Source organism: Sus scrofa, chromosome 1, assembly GCF_000003025.6.
Source record: "Sus scrofa isolate TJ Tabasco breed Duroc chromosome 1, Sscrofa11.1, whole genome shotgun sequence".
In the NCBI taxonomy this organism is placed as follows: domain Eukaryota; kingdom Metazoa; phylum Chordata; class Mammalia; order Artiodactyla; family Suidae; genus Sus; species Sus scrofa.
This window is the reverse complement of record NC_010443.5, coordinates 195968523-195983822: the sequence shown is the minus strand read 5'-3', so window position 1 is coordinate 195983822 and position 15300 is coordinate 195968523. Positions and strand designations below refer to the sequence as shown.

Sequence of the window (15300 nt, the reverse complement as noted above, 5' to 3'; positions counted from 1 at the left end):
TGCATAGGATACCATCACAGCATTCTTCTTTGCTGGAAAGGACTAAGCTGCTTTTTCAATATGTTTCCCTACCTTCTCCCAACCACCTGTGTAGTAGAGAGAGGAGCCACCTCAAATTTCTCTGTGTCACACTTGATCCTCAGGAAACAGATGCATTTTCTTATCTAAAGATTTGGAAAGAGTTATGATATATTTCTCTTGAAGATGACTGAAAATCAACTTGACTGGAAGGGAGATTCAAGTGACTTCTTGGGGGCAGGATATGTAGAATGTTCACATCTTGAATGTTCCTGATTCTATTCAAACAACCCATTAGGTAGTTGAAACCAATAGATAGCTTCCAAAATTGTGTTGGCCCTTCCATGAGTTTGTTGAAGTAACAGCTACCTTCTAGTAAGACATGCTCTACATGTCTTACTTAACATTACCATCCCCTTATTGCAGAAGTGGAAACTGGCTGGGTTAAATAACTAAGGGATTGTTCAAAAGTGACAGAGCTGGGATGTGAACTCAAGTCCATGTGTCTTCAGAGTCCTGGCCTTTTCCCTAAAACCATACTTGGCAGCCCCTCAAACACTGTAGGATGCCATTTTGTCTTTTCACCCAGACTTTTGGACCAGAAAGGAACAAATGTTACCATAAGCACTTGAGAAGAAATTAGACTTTTTGCTTAAGTGTTTACCCCACACTCCCAAACACATAAACACAACAGCAGGATCTGCAAGGGCGTCAATCCAACATAAACTTTCAGGGCTACTACAATAGCTTTGGAAATAAGCCAGTGCTTATACAAACATTGCCCTGAACTTCTTAATCTCTCCTAGAAAACTTTGTATTTAACAATGAGATGGGGTCAGTGTCATGGACCTTTGTGTTTATACCTCTCTGGAAGCTTTTTTTTTTTTTTTTTTTTTTTGTATTTGACCTTTCCAGCCAAATGACTTTAACCATACGGGTCATCTCTCAGTGGCCACCTTCACTATCCACCGGATCCTGCCCCCTGACTCAGGAGTCTGGGTCTGCAGTGTGAACACTGTGGCTGGGATGGTGGAGAAGCCTTTCAACATTTCTGTTAAAGGTAAGCTCCATTTTCCAGGGGAAGAACTTGTATCCTTGATGGTACTATATTTATGTATCACTAGGTGCTGCTTCTAAATAGAAATGCCATCTGACCTCTAAAATGCCTTTTGGGTGTTCTCTGGGATATAAAACTTTATAAAATATGTGCATTAAAATGGAAAGGAGGGAATAAGTTTATGATTTTTGGGGTCATATAGCCCTGGATTTGTTTTTATCCAAGTAGCTATTAACCTTGGGTGTGACTCTGAGCAAATCAATTTAACCTCTCTGAATCTTTCTATATATATAGAAAGATTTTTTTCTTAATTGAAGTATAGTTGATTTACAATGTGCCAATTTCTACTCTATAGCAAAGTGACCCAGTCTCATACACACACACACACACACACACACACACACACACACACACACACATTCCTTTTATTACATTATCTTCCATCGTGATCTGTCTGAAGAGATTAGATATAATTCCATGTGCTATACAGTAGGACCTCATTGCTTGTACATTCTAAATGTAATCGTTTGCATATACTGACCCCAGCCCATCCCATTCCCTTCACCTTCCCGTTTGATAGTCATAAGTCTTTTCTCTAGTCTCTGAGTCTGTTTCTGTTTTATAGATAAGTTCATTTGTGTCATATTTTAGATTCCACATATAAGTGACATCATATAGTATTTGTCTTTCTCTTTCTGATTTATTTCACTCAGTGTGATAATCTCTAGTTGGATCCGTGTTGCTGCAAATGGCATTATTTCATTCTTTTTTATGGCTGAGTAGTAGTCTATTGCGTATATGTACCACATGTTCTTAATCCACTCATCTGTTGATGGACCTTTAGGTTGTTTCCATGTCTTGGATACTGTGAATAGTGCTGCTATGAACATAGACGTGCATGTATTTTTTGAATTGTAGTCATCCAGATAAATGCCCAGGAGTGGGATTGGATCATATAGTATTTCTATATTTAGTTTTCTGAGGAACCTCCATACTGTTTTCCATAGTAGTTATACCAATTTACATTCCTACCAATAGTGTAGGAGTGTTCCCTTTTCTCTACACCCTCTCCAGGATTTGGTATCTGTAAATTTATTTAATGATGGCCGTTCTGATCAGTGCGAGGTGGTATCTCATTGTAGTCTTTTTTTTTTTTTTTTTTTTGGTCTTTTTGCCATTTCTATGGCCACTCCCACGGCAAATGGAGGTTCCCAGGCTAGGAATCCAATTGGAGCTGTAGCCGCCAGCCTACGCCAGAGCCACAGCAACGTGGGATCCGAGCCATTCCTGCAACCTATACCACAGCTCACGGCAATGACAGATCCTTAACCCACTGAGCAAGGCCAGGGATCAAACCCGCAACCTCATGGCTCCTAGTCAGATCGGTTAGCCACTGAGCCATGACGGGAACTTCTCATTGTCGTTTTGAGTCACATTTCTCTAATAATTAGTGATGTTGAGCATTTTTTTTCCATGTCCTTCTTCTCTCAACCTTCCTTTATTTGTAAATAAAGCTTAGTTTATCTGTCACTCAAGGTTATTGTGAAGATTTGTTAAATATTGGAATTGTGTCTGGCACAAGGTGTCTGATTGTGATTATATCTCTTAAAAGTTTAACTTCATCAATGTTGTGACTTCATTTACTCCAGAGAATAGTTGAAGAATTTTCATTTTGAAGACTGCTCTTTTAATATGAAGCCCAGGCTATGCTATTCAGTTAACATGAATTATTCTTTCACATATTCAGAATTCTGAATATTCTTCCTGCAATGAATTATTTCAAAATTCAAAATCAATCTAAGTGGATGTATGTAACTTTGTAGCTTGAGGGGAAGAAATTAGGGGTAAAGCCAAGCTAGTTGGCTCGTGTACAGAGACACAACAAGAAATTATAAATTTGGAGTTACTCTTAATTTATTTAGACAAAACACCTAATAACGGTGGTCTATATTCTAGAAAGGCACTGGGCTAAGTGCTTCACATACTTCATTCACCTCATTTAATTTTACAAGGACCATGTGCAATACTATTGTTATCTCCACTTGGTTAGTCAGGAAACAGGTTCAGAAGATTTAGGTAACTTGTCTAAGGTAGCACATCTGGTAAATAGCTAATGTTAGTTTTAAACCTGGTCTCTTGACTCCAAACCTTGCCATCTTTTCTAGATCATTTTGCTTTCTGAGTCTCTTGTGCTATAGATAAGGAAACAAGATTACTGAAGCTTATTTTTATGCAACCTACTTCATTAATTGTTTAGGAATATTTGTGTGATACCAGAGGTAATTTCTATAAATGAACTTCTTTCATAGTAGGAAGAATATTCAGAATTCTGAATATGTGAGGGAATCATTCATGTTAATTGAATAGCATAGCCTAGACTTCATTTTAAGTGAATAGTCTTCAAAATGAAAATTCTCCACAGTAAAAAGGAAGTTACAACATGGATAAAGTTAAACTTTTTATGAAATATAATCAAAATTGGACAGACACCTATGCCAGACAAGATTTCAATATTTAAACACCTGGAATATATTTTTTTTTCTAAAAGCTCAATAGCAATAATAACATAAGTACAGCCTCATAGATTTGGATTCTCTGCCCTGAGAATTCACATAAAACATATCAGCATCCTTAATATATTTTTTTGATTACTGAAAAAGCCTGAGTCTATTTTATTCAGTAGAACATTAACACAATAAAAATAATTTCTTCAATCATACATGTTCTTGGAGGAAAGGAAATGATGTTCAGGCAAGAAAAATTATGTTATTTTTAAGCTCCTTGGAATGTTTGCTGCCCATGGAAAATAAATAGTAATAAGCAAAAAGCAAACCATGTTACTAAGATTTGAGTCATCGATTCTAATTTTAATTTTTAAATAGAAGACAGCATGCAACATCAGTGCATAGAAACATCTCTAGTTCTAAGTCACTAGTGCCTCGTTACTCTCATGTTGACTGATATCCATAAAATAGAAATAGCCACTAGGTAAATTAAACAGTATCTTTTTCATAGTATTAAAAATAATAGATATAGTCATTCTTCAGTATCTGTAGGGGATTGGGATTCGTTCTGGAAGCTCCATGGACATACAACTCCATGGATGTTCAAGTCCCTTATATAAAATGGTATAATATTTGCATGCAATCTACGAACACCTTCCTGTATACTTTTAGTCTTTTTTTTTAACAGTTTATTATTTATTTTTTTAATTACTTAATGAATTTTATTACATTTATATGTGTACAACAATCATCGCAGCCAAACTTATATGGAAATTATTTTTTAGTTTTATTGAAGTATAATTCATTTACAATGTGATAATTTCTAATGCACAACAAAGTGGTTCAGTTACACATATACATATCCATTCTTTTCTCACACATAGACCATCACAGGATATTATTTAAAGTTCCCTTACTATACAGAAGGTTCCCACTGGCCAGTCATTACATGTACTACAGTGTGCATATGCCAAATCCAAACCCCCAGTCCATCCCTCCCCACCCGTAGCTGTCCCATTTGGTAACCATAAGTTTTATTTCAAAGTCTGTGAGTTTGTTTTGTTCTGCAAGTAAGTTCATTTGTATCCCTCCCCCCCTTTTTAAGATTCCACATATAAGTGATATCATATGATGCTTATTTTTCACTAACTTCACTTAGTATGATAATCTCTAGGTGCATCAATATTGCTGCAAATGGCATTATTCTATTCTTTTTTATGGGTAAGTAGTATTGCATTGTATATATGTACCACATCTTCTTTATCCATTCCTCTGCCAATTAACATTTAGATCACTTCCATGTCTTGGCTGTTGTAAATAGTGCTGTCATGAACATTAAGGTGCAAGTATCTTTTCAAATCATGTTTTTCTCTGAATAGATACCCAGGAGTGGGATTGCTGTATCATATGGTAATTCTATTTTTCGGTTTTCAAGGAAACTCCATACTGTTTTCCATAATGGTTGCACCAGCTCACATTCCCACCAACAGTGTAAGAGGGTTCCCTTTTCTCCACACCCTCTCCAGCATTTATTGTTTGTGGACTTTTTGATGATGGCCATTCTGGCTGGTGTAAGGTGGTACCTTATAGTAGTTTTCATTTGCATTTCTCCAAAAATTAGCAATGTTTAGCAACTTTTCATGTTCCTATTGGTCATTTGGATGTCTCCTTTAGAGAAATGTCTATTTAGATTTTCTGCCCATTTTTTGATTGGGTTGTTGTTGGTGGTTTTTTAAAATGATATTGAGCTGCGTAAGTTGTTTGTGTATTTTGAAAATTAATCCCTTGTCAGTTGCTTCATTTGCATTTCTCCCTTTCTTTGGGTTGTCTTTTTGTTTTGTTGATGGTTTCTTTTGCTGTGCATGAACTTTTAAGTTTAATTAGGTTTCATTTGTTTATTTTTGTTTTTAATTTCATCCACCTCTGGGAGGTAGATCTGAGAAGATATTGCTGCAGTTTATGTGAAAGACTCTTTGGCCTATGTTTTCCTCTAAGAGGTTTATAGTATCTAGTCTTATTTTTAGGTTTAATTCATTTTTATTTTATTTTGAAATATGGTGTTAGAGAGTGTTCTAAATTTCATTCTTTTACATGCAGCTCTCCAGTTTCCCCAGCACCACTTATTGAAGAGATTTTTCTCTTCTCCATTGTGTATTCTTGCCTCCTTTGTTGTAGATTAGTTGACCATAGGTGCGTGGGTTGATTTCTGGGCTTTCTATCCTGTTCCATTGATCTATATTTCCATTTTTTTGGGGCCAGTGCCAAACTGTTTTGATGACTATAGCTTTTTAGTGTAGTCTAAAGCCAGGGAACCTGATTCCTCCAGCTCTATTTTTATTTTTTTATGGTTGCTTGCCTATTCTGGGTCTTTTGTGTTTCCATACAAATTAAAAAAGTTTTTTTCTCATTCTATGAAAAATGCCATTGGTAATTTGATAGAGATTGCATTGTGTTTATAGATTGCCTTGGGTAATATAGTCATTTTGACAATATTGATTCTTCCAGTCCAAGAGCGTGGTATAATTTATATCTGTTTATGTCATCTTTGATTTCTTTCAAGAGCATCTCATAGTTTTCAGAACACAAGTCCTTTGTCTCCTAGGTAGATTTACTCCTAGACATTTTAGTTTTTTGATGTGATGGTAAATGGTATTGTTCCCCTAATTTCTCTTTCTGATCTTTTATTGTTCATGTATAGCAATGCAAGAGATTTCTGTATATTAATTTTGTATCCTGCAACTTTACCAAATTCATTGACGAGTTCTAATAGTTTTCTTTCTTTTCTTTTCTTTCTTTCTTTCTTTCTTTTTTTTTTTTTTTTGTCTTTTTGCCATTTCTTGGGCCGCTCCCACGGCATATGGAGTTTCCCAGGCTAGGGGACTAGTTGGAGCTGTAGCTGCCAGCCTACACCAGAGCCACAGCAACGTGGGATCCAAGCTGCGTCTGCAACCTACACCACAGCTCACGGCAACGCCGGATCCTTAACCCACTGAGCAAGGCCAGGGATCAAACCCACAACCTCATGGTTCCTAGTTGGATTCGTTAACCACTGTGCCACGATGGGAACGCCTCTTTTTTTTTTTTTTTTTTTTTTTTTTTATGGCCGTACCTGTGGCATATGGAAGTTCCTGGGCTAGGGGTTAAACTGGAGCTGCGGCTAAGGCCAATTCCACAATCACAGCAACACGAGACCTGAGCCACATCTATGACCTATGCCACAGCTTACAATCATGCCAGATTCTTAACAAACTGAGGGAGGCCAGGGATCAAACCCCCATACTCACAGAGACAACATTGGGTCCTTAACCTGCTGATCCACAATGGGAATTCCTATTTATTATCCATAATTATCAGTAATTTTATGACAATGTCTTTAGGATTTTCTATGTGTAGTATCATGTCATATGCAAACAATGACAGTTTTACTTCTTTTCTAATTTGGATTCCTTTTATTTCTCTTTCTTCTCTGATTGCCATGGCTATGACTTCTGGAACTATATTGAATAGAGGTGGCAAGAAGGGAGATCCTTGTCTTGTTCCTGATCTTACTGGAAACGCTTTCAGCTTTTCAACATTGAGAATGATGTTAGCTGTGGGTTTACCACACATAGGCTTTATTATGTTGAGGTAGGTTCCCTCTAGTCCCACTTTCTGGAGAGTTTTTATCCTGAATGGGAGCTGGGTTTTGTCAGAAGCTTTTTTCTTCATCTATTGAGATGATCATATGGTTTTTATTATTCAATTTGTTGATGTGGTATATTACACAGATTGATTTCCGGGTCATATGATCATATGGTTTTTATTATTCAATTTGTTGATGTGGTATATTACACAGATTGAAGAATCCTTTTATCCCTGGGATAAATACCATGTGATCATGGTGTATGATCCTTTTATTGTATTTCTGGATTCAGTTTGCTAGTATTTTGTTGAGGATTTTTGTATCTATATTCATCAGTGATATTGGCATGCATTTATCTTTTTTGTGATATCTTTGTCTGGTTTTGGTATCAGGGTGATGATAAGTCTCATACTATGAGTTTGGGGGTATTCATTCATTTGCAAATTTCTGGAAGAGTTTCAGAACAATAGGTGGTAACTCTTCTCTAAATGTTTGATAGAATTTGCCTGTGAAATCATATGGTGGTAGTCTTTTCTTTTCAGAAGTTTTTATTTTTTTGTATAATGATTTTTATTTTTTTCATTACAGCTGGTTTACAGTGTTGTGTCAATTTTCTACTGTACAGCATGGTGACCCAGTTACACATACATGTATACATGCTTTTTTCCCACATCATCATGCTCCATCATAAGTGACTAGACATAGTTCCCAGTGCTACACAGCAGGATCTCATTGCTTATCCATTCCAAGAGCAATAGTTTGCATCCCATAAACCCAAGCTCCCAATCCCTCCCACTCCCCCCTCTCCTCATGGGCAGCCACAAGTTATTCTCCAAGTCCATGATTTTCTTTTCTGTGTAAATGTTCATTTGTGTTGTATATTAGATTCCAGATGTAAGTGATATCATATGGTATTTTTCTTTGTCTTTCTGACTTATTTCACTTAGTATGAGAGTCTCTAGTTCCTTCCATGTTGCTGAAAATGGCATTATGTTTTTCTTTTTTATGGCTGAGTAGCATTCCATTGTGTATATATACCACTTCTTCCTGATCCAGTCATCTGTCGATGGACATTTGGGTTGTTTCCATATCTTGGCTATTGCGAATAGTGCTGCAATCAACATGCCAGTGCATGTGTCTTTTTTAAGGAAGGTTTTGTCCAGATATATGACCAAGAGTGGAATTGCTGGGTCATATGGTAGTTCTATGTATAGCTTTCTAAGGTACCTCCATACTGTTTGCCATAGTGGTTATACAAACTTACATTCCCACCAACAGTGCAGGAGGCTTCCCTTTTCTCCACAACCCCTCCAGCACTTGTTATTTGTGGACTTATTAATGAGGGCCATTCTGACTGGTGTGAAGTGGTATCTCATGGTAGTTTTGAGTTGCAATTCTATAATAATGAGTTATATTGAGCATTTTTTCATGTGTTTATTGGCCATCTGTATATCTTCCTTGGAGAAATGTCTATTCAGCTCTTTTGCCCATTTTCCATTTGGTTGTTGGCTTTTTTGTTGTTGAGTTGTATAAGTTGTTTGTGTATTTTAGAGATTAAGCCCTTGTCAGTTGCATCATTCGAAACTATTTTCTCCCACTCTGTAAGTTGTGTTTTTGTTTTCCTTTGGGTTTAATTTGCTATAAAAAAGCTTTTCAGTTTGATTAGGTCCCACTGGTTTATTTTTGCTCTTATTTCTGTTGCCTTGGGAGAATGACCTGAGAAAATAATCATGAAGTTGATGTCAGAGAATGTTTTGCCTATGTTCTCTTCCAAGAGTTTGGTGGTGTCTTGTCTTACATTTAAGTTGTTAAGCCATTTTGAGTTTATTTTTGTGCATGGTGTGAGGGTGTGTTCTAGTTTCATTGCTTTGCATGCAGCTGTCCAGGTTTCCCAGCTCTTGCTGAAAAGACTGTCTTTTTCACATTTTATGCTCTTCCCTCCTTTGTCAAAGTTTAATTGACCAAAAGTATCTGGGTTTATTTCTGGGTTCTCTGTTCTGTTCCATTGGTCTGTCTGTCTGTTTTGATACCAGTACCACACTGGTTTTGTAATATTGCTTAAAGTCTGGGAGGGTTATGCCTCTTGCTTGGTTTTTGTTTCTCAGGATTGCTTTCGCAATTCTGGGTCTTTTTGTGGTTCCATATAAATTTTTGGATTGTTTTTTTCTAGTTCTGTGAAAAATGTCATGGGCAATTTGATAGGGATTGCATTGAATCTGTACATTGCTTTGGGTAGCGTAGCCATTTTTACAATATTGATTTTTCTAACCCAGGAGCAAGGAATATCTTTCCATTTCTTTACATCTTCTTTAATTTCCTTGATTACTATTTTATAGTTCTCAACATATAAGTCCTTTACCTCCTTGGTCAGGTTTAATCCCAGGTATTTGATTTTTCGAGCTGCAATTTTAAAAGGTATTGTATTTTTGTATTCATTTCCTAATATTTCATTGTTAGTATACAGACATGTGACTGATTTCTGAATGTTAATCTTATATCCTGCTACTTTGCTGAATTTGTTGATCAGTTCAAGTAGTTTTGGGGTCGAGTCCTTAGGGTTTTCTATAGATAGTATCATGTCATCTGCATACAATGACAGTTTTACCTTTTCTCTTCCTATCTGGATGCCTTTTATTTCTTTCATTTGTCTGATTGCTGTGGCTAGGACTTCCAATACTATGTTGAATAACGGTGGTGAGAGTGGGCATCCCTGTCTTGTTTTAGATTTGAATGAGCAGGCTTTCAGCTTTTCTCCACTGAGCATTATATTGGCTGTGGGTTTGTCATAAATGGCTTTGATTATGTTCAGGAATGTTCCCTCTATATCCACTTTGGTGAGAGTTTTTATCATGAGTGGATGTTGGACTTTGTCAAATGCTTTTTCTGCATCTATTGAGATGATCATATGGTTTTTGACTTTTCTTTTGTTAATGTGGTGTTTGACATTGCTTGACCTGCGTATGTTGAACCATCCTTTTGAACCTGGAATGAACCCCACCTGGTCATGTTGTATGATCTTTTTGATATGTTGGTGGATTTGGTTGGATAAAATTTTGTTGAGAATTTTTGTGTCTATATTCATCAAAGATATTGGCTGATAGTTTTCTTTTTTGGTGGTATCTTTGCCTGTTTTTGGAATTAGGGTGATGGTGGCATCATAGAATGTCTTTGGGTGTGTTCCTTCTTCCTCAACCTTTTGAAAAAATTTAAGGATGGATGGGCACCATATGCTCTTTGTATGTTTGGTAGAATTTGCCTGTAAGGCCACCCGGTCCTGGGCTTTTATTTGTAGGGGGTGTTTTTATGACATATTCAATTTCATTTCTAGTGATCGGTCTGTTCAGTTGGTCTCTTTCTTCTTGATTCAGTTTTGGTAGGCTGTAAGATCTAGAAAGTTGTCCTTTTCTTGCAGATTGTCAAGTTTGTTGGCATATAGTTGTTCATAGTATTCTCTTATGGTTTTTTCGTATTTCTGCAGTGTCGTTGTGATTTTTCCTTTTTCATTTCTAATTTTGTTTATTTTGGTCCTTTCTCTCCTCTTCTTGAAGAGTCTGGCCAGAAGTTTGTCAATTTTGTTTACCTTTCCAAAGAACCAGCTCTGGATTTTATTGATTTTTTGTACTTTTCTTTAATCTCTATTTTATTGATTTCTTCTCTGATCTTTATGATTTCCTTCCTTTTGCTGACTTAAGAGTTTCTTCTTCTTTGTCTAATTCATTTAGGTGGTGATTTAAGTTGTCAATTTGAGACATTTCTTCTTTTTTGAGGAAAGCCTGTGTTGCTATGAATTTTTCTCTGAGCACTGCTTTTGTGGCATCCCATAGATTTTGAGTCGTTGTGTCTTTTTTTTTTTTTTGTCTTTTTGCCTTTTCTAGGAGGTTTCCAGGCTAGGAGTCTAATCGGAGCTGTTGCTACCGGCCTGCGCCAGAGCCACAGCAATGTGGGATCCGAGGCGAGTCTGCAACCTTCACCACAGCTCACAGCAACGCCAGATCCTTAACCCACTGAGCAAGGCCAGGGATCGAACCTGCAACGTCATGGTTACTAATCAGATTCGTTAACCACTGAGCCATGACGGGAACTCCCCTTAACTTTTTTTTTTTTTTTTTTGGTTTAGTTGTGTCTTCATTATCATTTGTCTCTAGGTATTTTTTAATTTCCTTCTTGATTTCCTCATTGACCCATGGGTTTTTAGTAGCATGTTGTTTAGTCTCCATTTAGTAAGTTTTTTCTCATTTCTTTTCCCATGGTTGATTTCTACATATGGGTTTTGTTTCTGTATCCATTCAGTCAGATTATATCTTTTGGTTGGAGCATTTATTTAATCCATTCACATTTAAGGTCATTATTTATATGTATGTTCTTATTGCCATTTTGTTAATTGTTTTGGATTTGTTTTTGTTGGTCTTTTTTCTTCCTTCTTCTCTTGTTCTCTTCTCTTGTTATTTGATGATTATCTTTAGTGTTGTGTTTATATTGCTTTTTCTTTTTTGTTTGTATCTATTTTGGTTTGCAGTTACCATAGGGTTTTGATATGGGAATCTTTATATGGTTAAGATTGTTTCAAGTTTCTGTTCTCTTAGTTGTAAATGCATTTCCAGTATCCTACCTTTTTACGCTCCTCTTCTCATGATTGTGATTTTGATACTATATTTGTAGGTGAATGATTTCCTGCTTTTACTATATGTTTGCCTTTACTGATGAGCCTTCTCATTTGCAATTTTCTTGTTTCTAGCTGTGGCCTTCTCTTTTCTGCATAGAGAGGTTCCTTTAGTATTTGTAGTAAAGCTGGTTTGGTGGTGCCAAATTCTCTTAGCTTCTGCTTATGTGTAAAGTCTTTTATTGCTTTCTCAGATCTGAATGAGAAACTTGCTGGGTAGGGTATTCTTGTTTGGGTTTTTCCCTTTCATAACTTTAAGCATATATTTCTACTCCCTTCTGGCCTGTAGATTTTCTGCTGGAAAATCAGCTGATAACCTTTTCAGGGTTCCCTTGTATGTTATTTGTTGCTTTTCTGTAGGTGCTTTCAGCATTTTCTTTGTCTTTAATTCTGGTCATTTTGATGAATATGTGTCTTGTATTCCTCCTTGAATTTATTCTTTATGGTACTTGTTGTGCTTCCTGTGTTTGAGTGAGTGATTCCTTTCCTATGTTAGGGAAGTTTTTGGCTATTATCTCTTCCAATATTTTCTCCAGCCCTTTCTCTGTCTCTTTTCCTTCTGGCAGATGAGACCCATATAATGTGAATGTTGGTGCATTAAAGCTGTCCCAGAGTTCTCTGAGACTGTCTTAATTTCTTTTTAATCTTTTTTCTTTATTCTGTCCTGAGTTAAGATTTCTACCAGTCTGTCTTCCACCTTGCTTATTCATTCTTCTACCTCCTGTACTCTGCTACTGATTACTTCTAGTGAATTTTTCATTTCAGTTATTGTGTTATTCATCTCTACTTGTTTTTTAATATTCTATTTCTTTATTAAACATTTCTCATAATATCTCAATATTTTCCTCTAGTTTTATTTTCTTCAGAGATCTTGGATCATCTTCACTATTATTACTCTAAAGTCTTCTTCATGAACGTTGCTTATCTCTACTTAGCCCTTCTTCTAGGATTTTGTCTTGTTCCTTCATCTGGGTCATATTTCTCTTCCTTTTCATTTTCATTTTTCTGTGTGGTCTCCTTTCTGCAGGCTACAGGTTTGTAGTCTCTCTTGCCTTTGGTGTTGGCCCCCAAGTGGTTGAAATTGCTGCAGTGGCTTGTTGCAGGATTCCTGATGAGAGGGACTGGTGCCTGCCCACGTGTAGGAAGTGCTGATTCTTGTCCCTCTGGTGTATGGATATTTGTCTCTGTGTGTGATAAGAAGTGGCTCTGTGCCTGGGAAGACTTTTGGCAGCCTGTTTGCTGATGAGTGGGGCTGTATTCCCACACTGTTTTTGTTTGCCCTGGGGCTTCTTAGCACTCATGCCTGTAGGATGTTGGGTGTGGCCAGATTATTTCAAAATGGCAGCCTCCAAGAGAGTTCATGCTTATGATTGTCCTCCTCCTCCAATGTCCTGCCCCAACAGTGAGCCACAGCTGCCCCCTGCTTTCCCAAGAGATGCCCCCTGCCAATACCCATAGGTAGGTGTAACTCAGATTCTTATGGAGTCCCTGCTTTCCTTAGGACCCAGTGCACATGAAACCAAATATGTATCCTCCAAGAGTGGAGTCTCTCTCTTCCAGTCCTATGGAGGTCATGTGCTCAAGCCCTGTTGGCCTTCAACAACAAATGCTCCAGGTGCTCCTCCTCCCAATGTCAGGTCCCCAGGATGGGGAACCTAACGTGGGCTTTGGAACTCTCACTCCTGTGGGAGAGCCTCTGTGATATACTTATTTTCCAATTGGTGGATCGCACATCAACTGGTATGGGATTGCTTATATTGTGACAGGGCCCGTCCTACTGTCCTGTTTTACCCTCTTGTTGTGGCTTATTCATTGCCTTTGGGTGTAGGATATATTTTTTTGATAGGTTCCAGTCTATTTCTTGATGGTTGTTCAGCAGTTAGTTGTAATTTTGGTATTTTGGTGAGAGGAAGTAAGCCCAAGTTCTACTCTGCAACTTTTCTCAGAGTCCCATCCTATATACTTTGAACCATCTCTAGATTACTTATATGATAGTCCCCTGCACCATTTATGGTTTCATTTACCATAGTTCCATTTACCTGTGGTCAACTGCAGCCCAAAATATTAAATGGAAATTTCTAGAAATAAACAATTCATAAGTTTTAAATTGTGTAATGTTCTGAGTAGCATGATGAAATCTCATGCTGTTCCACTCCATCCTGCTGGGACAGAAATCCTCCCTTTGTCCAGTGTATCCCACCCATTAGTCACTTACACTCTTCATTATCATTTTCCCTGTCATCGTACTGCATACTTACTGTCAAATAACCCTTATTTTGTTTAATAATGGCCCTAATGCATAAGAGTACTGATGCTGAAAATTTGGATATTACTTTACTTGCCTAATTTATAAGTTAAACTTTATCATAAATAGGTATGTATAGGAAAACACATAGTTTATATGGGGTTTGGTACTATCTTCAGTTTCACGCATTCACTAGGGTCTTGGAAGGTATCCTCTGCAGACAAAGGTGCACTATTTTAACACCTAATACAATGTAAATACTATTTAAATTGTTGTAAATACAATGTAAATGCACATGTAAATTCAAGTTTTGCTTTTTATAACATTTTGGAATTTTTTTTCTAAATATTTTTGACCTGTCCTTGTTTGAATCTACAAATGCAGAATGCACATACAGAGGGCTGACTGTACTAGACTTTACTACCAGAGTAAAAATTGGTACAATCGCTTTGGAAAACTCACAACTTATAATAAAGCTAAACATACATTTACCCTGTGACCTGGCATTTCTATACCCAGGTTTATGCTCAAAAGAAATGAGTGCATATGTTAAAAAAATAATCTTCAGTAATGTTCAGAGCAGCTGTATTTCTATTAGTCCAAATATCTATCAGCATTAGGCATGATAAGTAAATTGTGTTATATTCATATGTAATGATTTGCTAGGTACTCTGCTATGGCAAAGTACCTTAGACTGAATGGTTAAAGAAGAGAAATTAATTTTGTCAGTGTTCTGGAGTCTAGATGATGAAGCAGAGTTAATTTCCTCTAAGGCCTTGATCCTTGGCTTACAGATAACTGTCTTTTCTCTGTATCTTCACATGCTCTTCCCTCTGTGTGTGTGTACTAATGTAAACTTCTTATTGGACAACAGTCATATTGGATTAGGAATGACTGTAGACCTCATTGTAACTTAAGTACCTCTTTAAAGACCCTATCTCCAAATACAGATACTATTTATAGAGTGCAGGAGAGGAAGGAACAAGTCAAAAGATAAAAATGATATTAAATGAGGTAGTAAGTATTTCACATGGCCCTTAATGACCCTTGCCTAATGGAATTCATGTCCTTGTGTAATCCCTTGCCCTTGAGTGTGAGCTGGACCCAGCAACTCTCCTCTAATAGAGCAAGAGTGATGGGCAGGGCTGGCTTAATGGGCTTATGACCTATTCACACAAGGCCCTGCACTTATGT

At 37.0% G+C, this 15300-nt stretch overlaps 1 protein-coding gene across 7 annotated transcripts in view; it reads left to right on the top strand.

Annotated features, from left to right (window-relative positions):
• The window catches only part of TEK (TEK receptor tyrosine kinase), a 114118-nt gene that overhangs the window by 68472 nt on the left and 30346 nt on the right, over positions 1–15300 (top strand). For all 7 annotated transcript variants that reach the window (XM_021062678.1, XM_021062669.1, XM_021062688.1 and 4 more), the window contains one exon: positions 934–1078. In XM_021062678.1, coding sequence (XP_020918337.1) covers positions 934–1078 — 145 coding nt within the window. The remainder of the gene's footprint in view (positions 1–933; positions 1079–15300) is intronic.